Here is a 13,005-nt window from a genome sequence, read left to right as displayed (position 1 = left end):
CCCTTTGTTATTCTGCCATAAGGCTTGGCCAGTCTGGGAAGGGGAGAGAAGGGAAAAAACTATTGTCCCTTTTCCGTCATTTCCAGAGAAGGCATGGGCAGTGTCCGCTTCTCCTGCTCAGCCTCTGGTAGCTTCCCTCCTCCCCCCTCTCTCTCTCCTTATTCCTCCATCTCTTTCTGTCGCTGTCTCACTTATCTTTATGTGCGGATTTCAAAAGACAGCTGTTACATACTCTCTCTTGCCTCTCATTTTCTTTATTTGTTCCCCCGTGAAATGGATCCAAAAATGAGCAGAACACTTTAGCTGGAAATGTCTGAATTTTCTGACAGGGTTCTATTCCACAGTACAACCTCCGGACGGAGAGAACAAAGTATCAAAAGAAGAAAAATTATTCAATAACCAAATAAAGCAATACAGAGTGGTCAGCAGACAGGCCAGATTGTTATTTACACCCATGCACCTTAGCGCTGCTGTACAGAGTTTTCCAGTGAAGCACTACTTTCTTTTTATCTTCTTTCTTTGAACAACATCGTTTTCCCAGGGTGAGGAAGTGCACCATTCATAAAGGGACTGCAATACCTGGTTGAGGGGTGGACTGGAAAACGTTTAATATGAGCGTTTTCAACTGTTTTAATTATTTCAGCCTATTAAATGTGTACCACAGCTCTGTGTTGAGGGATTTGGTCTTTTTTAAACCAAACTGCTTATATTTTATAATGATATAAGCAATGGACATTGAAACGGCAGTTCCTAGTCCTGTAGTCATGTCCAAAACTTTTCAGGCAAAATCACTTACTGATTTCTGAATAATGAGTTTAAAACATTTAAGGTAACCTTGTTGTTCCTGCTTACATTTCACATGCTTTGCTCATCCTTGCATTCAGTGTTTGCTTTTTACAGGGTGTTGTTACTTTTTTTCAGGCAGCATTATACTCTTGTCCAATGCATAATTTGAATTGAGTCTCAGCACAATTGGGTTGTAGCTGAAGGCAGTGCCAGTTCAACCCAGTGGGGCAGTGTTGTGTTCAGTGGGGGACAGGATGTGGCACTCTGGCCAGAGCTGCCAAATTTGGAACTGGAGCACCATTTTCAGCCTTCATGACCAGTCCACACTCCTGACAGAGCTCATTCCGATGCGACACCTTAGAAGGCCCGTTAGACCTTAGAAGCCCTGGTGTCTTAGCACCAGCAGGTGGACCCTAACGGTGGCAAGTGTGGGCTAACCTTGAAGGCCTGTCCACCACAATCCATGCAGTTCATCTCCAGTCTTGTGAGCAGGCATACGAAGAAGCACACACTAGAGCGACAGTGACTCTGTCACTGAGGTCACAAGACCCTTGAGGCCAGTCCACCTTGTCATTGGTAGCTCCATTGGACTTTTTTAGCACTAGTAGTGCAACTTACCAGGGGTTGGTAATGTTGGATTTGCATGCACATTAAACTCAGGGGGTGATTATAATGGTGGTGGGACTGCCACATCACCGCATCGTTGACAGTCCCACCACCATTGATGACTGTATTACTGCCCGCCATATTCCAATGGCGGGCGGTTCCCTGGCACTCAGAGAGACCGATCGCCACGCACACTTCTCCCATCCATAGGGATGGGAGAAGGCTAGGATCCTTGGGTCTTGCAGAAAGGAGAGAAAAGGGTGTATCTGCTCTTCAGGAAGGATATACAATGCAGAAAGGGCCGGAATAGCCACTCTGGCATTTCCTTTGTGGGCTGCAAGCTAATGATGCTTAATTTAAGTTGGTGTCTGCAGGTGAGGCGAACTGTATTCTTTGTTAGAGACCGGTACATTATTTAAACCATCAGACTGTAAAACTGAACAAGAGAAAGGCATCAAGAGTTGTTGGCAGAAGGAGGAAGGGAAATATGGAAAACAGAGAATAAGGAGAAAGCAAAGATGAGAGAGAACCTGGAAGAGTGAGATAATGTGGAGGGAGAGTATGTTGGTGGATAAAGGAGGCAGGAGATGAAATCAGATAGACAGCCTTGGTATTCAACAACCCAGCTCCGACGCAGATTCACTCACTACCACCCTTTAATATTGCTGCCCAAGTCTCAATACCTACTCTCTCAGAAGCATTCAATTAGTTATATAGCGCCACTCATAACAGTGCAGGGTGTCAACACTTTACATCATTCCCACTACACAGAGGCAGTCAATCATAGGTGTGTAAATCTGTGTATAGGAAATGTTAAATAAAACTACAGGGTAGAGGAGTCACATGTCATCCATACTTGTAGACAGTATTGTTTAAGAGTGCTTGGTCTGGATGTTGGAAAGTGGGTTAATAGTAGGGGCAAATGTATATCTGTCCCCGGCAATAAGGACACTACCTCAATATATAGCTCCATACCAGTCTTTGAAAATTATTCTCATGCTCAACCCTTGCTAGCTTGGCTGTTAGCAGGTATGTAAAGCATTTAAAAACACCAATTCAGTAAATAATTAAGACACAACACAATAAAAATCCAACGCCAATTTATAAAATTAAAAAACATTTTTTTCTTTAAAATGAAAAAAATCCAATGCAGGGAAACGGGAATATGACTTTTAACATTTTTTGCACGATATAGCACATAGAAACGTATATCCCCTTTTGGTACATCTGGTCATGCTGGACCTGCTCAAAGTCAAAGTTTCAGGCCGACCACGATGAAGCCCTACAGGGGCAACTCCTTGCGGTAGGTCTCGGTCAAGTTTTTACCTTCTGACTTAGAAACTTTTCTGGAGCTTTTCTTCACGGGGTCCGTCAAAGCTCTCAGCCACCCCCGATTCCATGAGGGTTCGCCAGCTTGTCTTGCAACGAACTCCCAGTCAAACTTATGGAAGTCCAACCTGCGGAGCTTTCCAGCGGTACGAGCTAGAGATGGAGGCTGGCACACAGTTGATGGTGGGTGGCTTGGCTTCATGGTTGGCCCGGTCACCTTTTCTAAGTTCAGAATTAGAAATGTTTGCAGAGCTTTTTCTTGCAGGGTTCCTCAATGCTTTTCACTAGGCCGGATTCGGTGAGGGTTCGCCAGCTTGGGTTTCTACCTATGCCCGATCAAACTCTAGAAGTCGGACCCCTGGAGCTTTTCAGACGGAAGAACCTGGGCGGCAGGCCAACTCATGGTTGATGGTTGTCGGCTTGGCTGGCCAGAGTGAGTCGGTCCACTTATAGAGCTTTTTACCAAAGTTGCTCCAACCTTCTCCAAATCACTGGAACTTCTTCCTGAAGTTTTCCAAAGCGTCTCAAAGTGTCCAAAACTTACTCCACGGGTCTGGAATCTCCAAGATGGTCCTTGAAATGGACTTCAATTACCACAAACCACTTGGACAAAACCCTTTCAAATTCACTGGTAGTTCTCCAGGCTGGGGATTCTTGGTGGGCCAGGTTAGCTCTGTTAACCTTCAGCTTGCAGGGAGTCCACTCTTTAGTCCTTTCAAGCAAGGTAGTCCATAGGACTGTAATTCCAGATTGTGCAACAGGCACAATCTTCAGTCCAGAGCCTGGTTGGTTCAAATCAAACTCCTCAGCAGGGACCCTTCTTCTCCCAAGTTTGAAGCAGCATCATCTGAGAGGCTTTGTCCCTTTCAGAAACGTATTCCAAGTTCTCTGGGTCAAGAAGGAGGACACTCTTGTCCAATGAGGTGCAGGGCAATGCTCCAGGGTATGACCACATCCTCTAAAGTGGGGCATTATTTTCCCAAAGAGAGCATCATTTCACCAAGATTCATCATGGCTGATTTTCCAGCAGAGGGAGCAGAACTAACTCAACCAGCCTAGGCTTCATATACCTAGGTCCACTCCCCTTACATCTGGGAATTCATTCTTAATCCCCCCATCCGGGTGTGGGAGAGGTGTAAATGAAAGTGATTTTTCCAGCTTGTCTCCTTCTCTTGAAGAGCATTGTTTACTACCACTCCCCCTGGCTCTGGCGTTCCTATGCCCAGCAACCTCTACTCTCAGACAGGCCACCTAACTCCAGGGGTCATTTATCACCTCTTCAAACAGCCAGTCCAATCCATTTACCTCTGACAAATCAAGGCAGGGCACTAAGGGCTGAATTGTGGCTTGCAGACAAGAAAATCGTATAACTTCTTTTCTGTACATTTTAGAATAAATTCAACAATATCACATTGTTGCATTTATCATTAACATTCTTCTGAGTCCTTTAATCCTAGTTGTATGGCTTTCCTTTCTCCAGTTATTAATTAATAACCTCTTGCAAAGTCAAAGTCAAAGTTTTATTTGTTGTGGTACTCAACAGAGGACCACAAATGAATACATCACATATTAATATAAAAGCAACATAGTTTTAAAAAATGTATACAAATTATAACATACAAATTCGTTCGGAGGCAATTTGCCCACTGCTAATAGTTCTTTTTCCTTTGTTAGCCTGCAGGTTCGGTAAATAGGGTCAATATATGAAGCACGAGCTACTACAACTCTAGAGTTTGGGCAAACAAATAATAAATGCTCCACAGTCTGCTCGCCTCCTTGACATAACGAGCATAGTGCAATGTTAACCTATGGGCTGGGGATCTGCAATGGAAAAATTAACTGGCCAATTTATCCAATACCAGGGCCTGTATAAGGATCCTCCTTATACCTACAGGACCCCCACCCCTAGAATACATAGGAAAGACTTTAGGGGTTCTGATTATATCAAAATATTGCAGATCCTCACTTAACAGTGCTCCTAGCACAAAAGCCGATTTTGGGAAGCACTATACTACAATGTAGGCAGTGAAATGTGCAATTTCACTAAACCCAGGGCATATAACACTCATTTTATAAGATAAGGGCCCTCCTTGTAGATACCTGACCTCTAACCCCTAGGACACCTAGGGGAACCCCTGGGGATACCTAATATGCCCCAACATTGTAGTTTATCAATTTGTAAGTTCCCTAAACCCAAAAGTCAAGATTGGGCACAATTTGCATTTTAAAAGCAGTCCTCCAACACGGGTCTGCTTTTAAACTGACCTCAGGCTCCAGCAGTGAACACATGCAAGAGCAGGAAGGGGTTCTGACCCCTAAACCACTATGCCCTAATATATACTAGGGACTTAAAGGTAGTTTCAATCCCCATGCCCTATTATGTACTAGGGCCGTATAGGAGAGGTCATGTCAATCATGGAGGTACCCTAACCCATAGTGCACCCTAGTGTATGTGGGTATTTTTACTGTATTTGTAAGTGTCTCTTTCAAGATAGCACTGGCCCTGGGCCTGGTTAGTCAGAGGCCAGGGTCAGCCAGAGTCAGGTACCACCAGTACCAGTCAGCAAAAAGTTGGGGAGTGCCCAGGGCACAGATGGCTTTGCAACACTAGAGAAGCACAAACCCAGAATTTAAAACACAACACCATGGTTGGGGGTTCTCTTTAATAATCGGAATTGATTTCCATCCTAATGAACCCATTTTCAAACTTTAGGATAATGAAAGACTGGGTAAAAATCATAACGTTCTAATCTATACCTTGCAGTTTTCATGCAGCTCTTTGATGACGGTTAATAGCTCACTGTTCAGTGTTAGGATTTTAACTGATAAACTGCAAATAGCAAAAGAATCTCTCAGACAAAAGCAGTAACTCACTGACCTATTTACATTATATGCATTTTGTGATCTGCGTGGTACACGATTTTTGTAGCGGGCATATTACCCCACTGTGGCTACCTTACCATGAGTCGAAACTTCCAGTACTCAGACCTCTGATCTCTCTCAATAAAGATCATTAATCACCAAAGTTATCTTCACATTTTTATTGTTGCCTGAAAATTTCTGGAGACCAGGAATGCAGCAGCAGGTACTTTTCAAGCCATAATGCACTTACAACCATGACGCCCTCACCCAAAGTCAGCATCCTTTTTTGCTTGGTGCATGAAGATGCAAGATTCATATATTTTTTTTTAACATTTGGTCTGATTACTATGGGAATATAAACAACAATAAAGCATACATGCAAACTGTGACTACATGCCTGCTTTTCTCAATATTTCACTTCAAAACGATGCGAATGTATTTGTTTAACGGGTGGTGATTTGTATAGGGTCAATGGAAAATCCACAGTTGTCCCTGTCCCCCCCCCCCAGAATTTTAGTGTCTCCTACGCCCCTGGAACAGAGTGATAGTCGTGCTGTTACTGTACGCAGCCAATGTGCCCTCCCTATCACATCTACCTCTAAACAAAAAGAAGTTAAAAGTCACAACGCTTCCATGAGTGAGAACATCAGATTTTAAGAAGCTCAAAAGTGAAAAAAATACCAAATAACCAGGGTAAAGTTGTCTCCAACATCTTTCATCCGCAATCATAAAACAAAGAAGAGTCTAATTTCCAACCTACTCCAGAACAGTCACACAAAGAGGGTGGAGTTTCAAAACAGTTATATGAGTGTACATTGAGCCACTTCTCATTCGCCATAGTCTCCACTATAAATTCATACTATCCAGGAGAAATTAAACCAATATGGCTAACCTCAACGAACAGCTTCTGTTCTCCTAAAATGAAAACAACGGTACACTCTCAGCCCCCTCGACTTTTCTGCAGCCTATAGTTAGCCATGACATACTGCTCAGCAGAGTGTAAGGTAGGAATGGGCTGGCGTAACTCATTGGCGCCACCAGAAAAGATGGGGTCCTTCTCCAAATGCAACCATGTCTGAATTGGATCAATGGAATTTTCACCATAGAATGGAGGGTGCTCTCATACGTCATACACCCACATGTATCTGGTTGTGCAGCACCAGTTGAACCTCCCCTTGTACCCTTTAAGTAAGAAACAGGTAGACGAACCAGGCCAACACCCCCCCACCCCCACCCCCGCACTTAGTTCTATATACCAGATTAAACTCCAGTGACCATCGCGTCAAGGCGCGTGCACTGTTAAGCAGGGCTGCAGGCGAACAGAATACTTACCCACAGCCCGGATGTTGTAGCCCCTGGGGGCCCTGAGCGCCCTCCTTGCCCACGCCTCCTTTAGCTCCTCCAGGTCTCCGCTTTCGCCCAGTACGAGCAGCACGGCGCCTCGCAGCCAACCTTGAAAAAATACGCGGTTCACGGCAGCCACCAGCCGCCGATCCCAGAAAGAGCGGCCGTTGGCCGCCTGAAAAAGCCTGAACACCTCTGGGCCGCCTTGCTCAGTGAGACCGGGTTTCGAAGGGCACAGCACCAAAGCAAGCGAGGTGGCGGCCAGTCGCACCGGCCGAGGCAGCGGCATAGCGGGTACACAGGCTGAAAGAGTGAGGTGACTAAACAGCACCGCAGGCAGGGAAGTCCTTCATCTTTCACTTAGGGGCCCGGCGGGTGTGTTTTTGGGAAGTCCTCGTGCGGCGTTGATACCTACTGAGAGGAGGAGGAACAAGTGTGTGCCCCGAGGCGGCATGGGAGGATCAGTTTACACCGCTGCCTAGGTAACCCACTCAGGTCCTGGGCTGGTCTAAATGTGTTTGTCATTCGAGAGGGCCAGGGGAAAGTCTCCGTTTCCGTCGGGGGCAGGCCCTCCCCCTAACCACCTGTATACAAGGCTTGGAATTTGTTAGACGACGCCGCCTTATGCTTCTGGCCTCGCCTGCCAGCGAGCTGCATCGGCCCCCAGGGGACCTCCTTTTGTAAGTTAGCGGGGCACACATATATCCACTCGGCCGCTACAAAGAGCTGGACAGGAGCACCATACTCTCACCCCAGACTCTTACCCGGCCCCACAATCCCAATTTGTTGTGCTAATTTGGGAAAAGATTCGTTTGAATTTAAACATTTATGTATGCGTTTAAGTCACTTCGTGGTTCCAGCCCTCCTCAAACAAACAGAAGAATGCTTCTCCCAGAGCAGACAGGAAGAGTGTTGTTTATTGATGGATCCGGTTACTGAGCCTAAGGCACGGAATTGTGTTAAAGCGCACTCTGTGAGAGTGAACGTGGTGATGGCAATGCAGTGCTGCGGCAGACTCGACCTTTTCAAATATTAATAGGGGCTCTCTGACTTTAAAGGCTGATCGAACTCGAACTTTCTGTTGAATTGAATGAGTCATTTGGAGACTCCCATAGTAATTGTCATAATAGATTTTTTTTGGTCGTTACCCTCCCTTTTCTTGGTGCTGCCTTTTTTTATCCTGTATTTTTCTTCTTCAAATATGATATTATTGTAATGCATTCTTTAAATTCGTAAAGCGCTCTGATACCCACAAGGGTCATGTTCGCACTATAAAAAAATATCGAAGTACATAAAGAGACTTACTAAATGTTGAGATCTACGGAAAGGCCCATGGCTTTTGCGACACACCACTGCATTAACAGCTGAACTGAGTTGAGAAAGAGCCTTCACATCTAGATATGCCTCTTCAAAATTTACAGATCAAAACAAAAAAAATATTTTACAAATACATCAGCTCATATGGTGCATCACAGTTTCAAACACTTGGTAACATTTAGTTGATCACCTTCCTCTAAAATTTTCAATTTTCTTGTATTAAATAGGAACGAAGGATTGGAAAATGTCCACAGAGACAGTGTGATTACAGCCATGTGCAATATTTCTATGTACTTTTATGGCCTATTGTTTTTAGACCGAATAAAGTTATATTTAATTGAATTGACCGTGTGAATGCCCCCAATTATTGGACTAGAGAAGTACTTTGTGGGTAGCATGGCAAGCATCCTTTCAAATATTATTACATTTCAAAGAGAGTGAGGATAATGATTCCTTTTTTGTCTGGAATGTTTTTTGTGTTGAAGTAGTAGTAGAAAATGTATATTAAGTTGTAATGTCCCATAAACGATATAAAAGAAAAGAAAATTCTTAAAACATAGCTATTACATACTGTTTGCAAAAATATACAATATATCAGCTGGGTTACATAAAATTATAATCATCTCCTACGCCGACGACACCCAGCTCATCCTCTCCCTCGCCAAGAAGCCGCACACCGCCAAAACCAACCTCCACGAGGGAATGAAGGCCGTCGCTGACTGGATGAGAAACAGCCGTCTGAAGCTGAACTCGGACAAGACGGAGGTACTCATCCTCGGACCCACCCCCTCAGCCTGGGACGACTCCTGGTGGCCAACCATACTGGGAACAGCACCGACACCCACTGACCATGCACACAACCTGGGATTCATCCTCGACTCCTCCCTCTCCATGTCTAAACAGATCGGCGCTGTCTCCTCCTCCTGCTACAACACCTTCCGCATGCTCCGCAGGATCTACAAGTGGATCCAGACCGAAACAAGAAGAACGGTGACAAAGGCCCTCGTCAGCAGCAGACTGGACTATGACAACGCACTCTACGCAGGAATCCCAGACAAACACCTACGACGACTACAACGCATCCAAAACGCCTCCGCCTGACTGATCTTCAACGTCTCCCGCAGCAGCCACATCACCCCCCACCTGAGAGACCTACACTGGCTCCCCGTCGACAAGAGGATCACCTTCAATCTCCCCACCCACGTACACAAAGCACTCTAGCATGCCGGACCAGCCTACCTTAACAGCAGACCCCCACCCCCACCCGTCAGTTCCTCTCCGCCAACCTCGCCCTTGCCGCTTTCCCCTGCATCCAACTAACAACCTCCAGCGGCAGATCTTCTCCTACCTCGCCGCCAAGACCTGGAACACCCTCCCTACCAACCTACGGCAGACCCAGGACCTGATCGCCTTCAGAAGACTCATCAAGACCTGGCTCTTCGAGCAGTAGCGCCACCCCCTCCTCTCAGCGCCTTGAGACCCTCACGGGTATGTAGCGCGCTTTACCAGTACTCTGAACGATTGAAAATCTATCAATTAATATGGTAGCCTTAATCTTCACTGCTATATCTATACAAAAAATAACATTTATACTAATGCCAGACAAAATTGCAGTGCTTGTGTCAGACCTCAGCACTCATAAGGCTAGCTCATAATATCGAAACCCCATATTACAAAAAAGAGGGTTTAACCATTTTCTTCTTGCTGTTGAATAGATAGGATAAAAAAACAAGATATGTTCAGTATTTTTCTTCCCATTACCACAAGCCCTGCACAGCCTGTTGCAAGCCAATCCACTCTCCCACTTACAAAGTGAAACTGTTAAGAAACAATGGGACAATGGCTTTCCAAGTTAGCCCGGACCTATCAATTTGAAGAGGCATATGCAAAAAGAGTTGGGGCGCTTCGAGGATTCAAGATAACTTGGGAGGGCTGTGCTCGGATTTCACACTTAGATGCAAATGTGTAAGGCAGGATATCCCCTTGAGAATCTGAGGTTTTTATTGTATATCATGCCTGCTTTTTAATTTTAATTGTGTATTCGAAGCTGGTTCTTGTTCTTGTGGCATGTGTTCTTCCTTGTGTTAGGCTTTTTAGAATGCTGATTATACTACATGTGAATTTATCTATTGATGTCTACTGGAATATGAAATTAGATGTTATGAAGGTTATATTATATGTGAATCTAATGTGTCTGCTGTAATATGAATTTGGGTATTATGAAGGTTGTGTCAGGCTTTTTAGAACGTTGGTTATATTACATGTGAATCTATTTATTGTCTACTGAAATATAAATTTGAGTATTATGTAAGTCTGTTCTCTTCTCTTATACCTTGTCTAACCGGTCTACTTTGTCTGCTATCTAGGCTAAAAAAAAAGAATAATGTTTCAAATGTGGATTAAAAAAAAGTAAAATAATTTGTATTGGGATTAAAAAGAGTAACATAAGTGCAAGCAGCACAAGGAAGAAAGATAACATAATAAAAACAGATATGAAAGATAATACAATACTAAATATAATAATGTCACATTAGAAAAACTGTAAAGTACAATCTTATGCTATAAGGTAAGTAAAAAGAGATTAGATTACCTATCAAGCATTGGTCATTTTATACATTTGAGATAGAGAAAGAGAAGGAAGAGAGAGGAAAGGAAAAGGAATAGGAGAAGAGATAGAGGGGGAAAAAAAGGCAAGTAGGAATTAGGGTAAGGATGAGTGTGAAGATAAAAAGGTAGTAAGGGGTAGCCAGAGTATATCAGACTTGATTTTTTTGAGATAACAGAGATGATGAAACCGTGGAAATTCTATGTTCTTCGCATTTACAATTCCACCATGTTAATGTATATATTTTAGAATTATCTTTCCAACAAGTAAAGGTAACTTTAAAGGCAAGAGCAATAAAACGTTCAAATAACCCTGACTTCATTGAACTTTCTTGGAAATCAACAGATAAGGATCCTAAAGACACATTTTGAATTGATAATGGAAAACAACATTTAAATATCTTAAAACATTTAGACCAAATGGGTTTCCAAAAGTTCAGAACATTAGGGCAATAATATATTAAGTGAATTAGTGTGCCATTTGAGGGTAGACATGACTAGCAAAGAGGTGAGGTGGAAGGATTGATTTTATGAACAGAGTCCAGTGGAACCCAAAAGGTAGGCAGAGGTAAAGTAGATAGCACCTCACTCTTTGTGTGTGGTAGTGTGGTTGAGCAGTAAGGTTTTATCAGAGGACAGTGTTAAGCATTTGTTGTACACAGTCAGTGAGAAAATGAATTCACACACTCAAAGACTGAACTTCAGACCAATTGTTTGTGTATAAAAATATTCTTATAGTTATTTTATTTCTAGAACCAAGCAAGCCTCTCACAGGTAAGCTATACAGACATTACAGTAGTAATGCAGTTTTTAAATCGTTTGAATTGTAATTTTAAATGTACTTTCATTGGATTACAGAGGTATTATGGATAATGTAATGCTTTTCAGAATCCAGTACATATACCTTTTATGAGATTTTTAGTAAAATGACAGGTAAGTTACTTTTGAGATTACTTTTCTTACACAGTGCAGTATGCCTGGATACTGCACTGGAACATTTCCTGTAAACAGGTAAGTAAAAGCGTTTTTGTTAGTTAGTACAATTTTAAAGGATTTCTTTAGGTTTTCCAACTCTACACTTAGAAACTTTTCATAGGAAAACAGTCAGTGGTATCATATGAAGGAAAATAGTGTTATCGGTTTAAAGGTAAATACTTGGTTGTGGAAGTTGGTGTTCTGGGGTTAGACTCAGGGGTCCCGCAGGGTCACGGATGCACTCTTGTTACACCCTCAGCAGCACTAGGGCGGCCGGGTGCAGAGTGCTGAGGCCAAATGTTATCCAAGGGGGGATAGGGGTCCTTCGTTGGTGGCTGCTGATGAGCAGCCCACTATGTTGTGGGAGCAAAGCTCCTGGACTTAAGCTCAGGGCAAATATGGTTTTAGGCCAGCACAAAAGATGCACCCTCAGCGGCACTGGGGCGGCTGGGTGCAGAGTGCTGTTTGGTGTCGGAAGCACTGTAGCTTTCAATGGGGAGTCTCCAGTTTGCAAAAGCACTGCAGGCTAGGGGGCTAAGGTCTTCTGGGGCGACCACCACTTGGAAAGGTAAGTTGGAATCTTAATGATTGGGTCAGGCACCCTCAGTTGGGCCCCCCAAGGCAGTGAGGCATAGGGTGCAGGGGTGCCTTGTAGGGTCGATCTTCTTACCAGCTCCTGGTCGCGGTTGGGGGGACCTTCCGGTTTGAGGCTGCAGGCGTCGGCTGGAGGCTTGAGGCAGGTCAGGGGTTACCGGATCTCGGGTCAGGATCGCTGGTGAGACCTCATCTTGGTGTTGGGCCACTCAAACTCCGGCCATGGGCATCGGGTGCAGAGTGGTGCAAACTTGCGGATCCTTGCGGAGCTGGAGTCTGTTGTTTGACAAATCCGGTGTTCACGGGAGACAAAGGCTTTGGGATTGAAGGCAGGCAGGTCTTCTGGGTTTCTTGAGGTTGCTGCATGCCGAACACACCTGGATTTCGTTGGAGCATGTTCGAGGTGGGGACAGGCCTGTAGGGCTGGGGCTAAGTCAGTGGTCATCCTTATCTGGTTAGCTTCAGCACTGATGTTCGGTCCTCCTTTTTTGTTGTTGCAGATTCTTGTCTGAGGAGGCAAGGTTCAGGGGTGCCCCTAAATATTACATTTAGGGGCATTATAGGTAGGTAAAAAGGTGGGACCAATTT

General features: G+C 44.2%; 1 protein-coding gene across 1 annotated transcript in view; it reads right to left on the bottom strand.

Moving 5' to 3' along the window:
• STOX1 (storkhead box 1) overlaps nt 1–7,348 on the bottom strand; it is a 191,395-nt gene extending 184,047 nt beyond the window's left edge. The window contains exon 1 of the mRNA XM_086922389.1: nt 6,916–7,348. Within this exon, the coding sequence (XP_086778515.1) occupies nt 6,916–7,216 (301 nt within the window). The 5' untranslated portion in view covers nt 7,217–7,348. The remainder of the gene's footprint in view (nt 1–6,915) is intronic.
• Nucleotides 7,349–13,005: the final 5,657 nt, after the last annotated feature.

Source organism: Lissotriton vulgaris, chromosome 5, assembly GCF_964263255.1.
Source record: "Lissotriton vulgaris chromosome 5, aLisVul1.2, whole genome shotgun sequence".
Taxonomy (NCBI): domain Eukaryota; kingdom Metazoa; phylum Chordata; class Amphibia; order Caudata; family Salamandridae; genus Lissotriton; species Lissotriton vulgaris.
The sequence above is the reverse complement of the archived record's forward strand: the minus strand, read 5'-3'. Positions and strand labels throughout refer to the sequence as shown.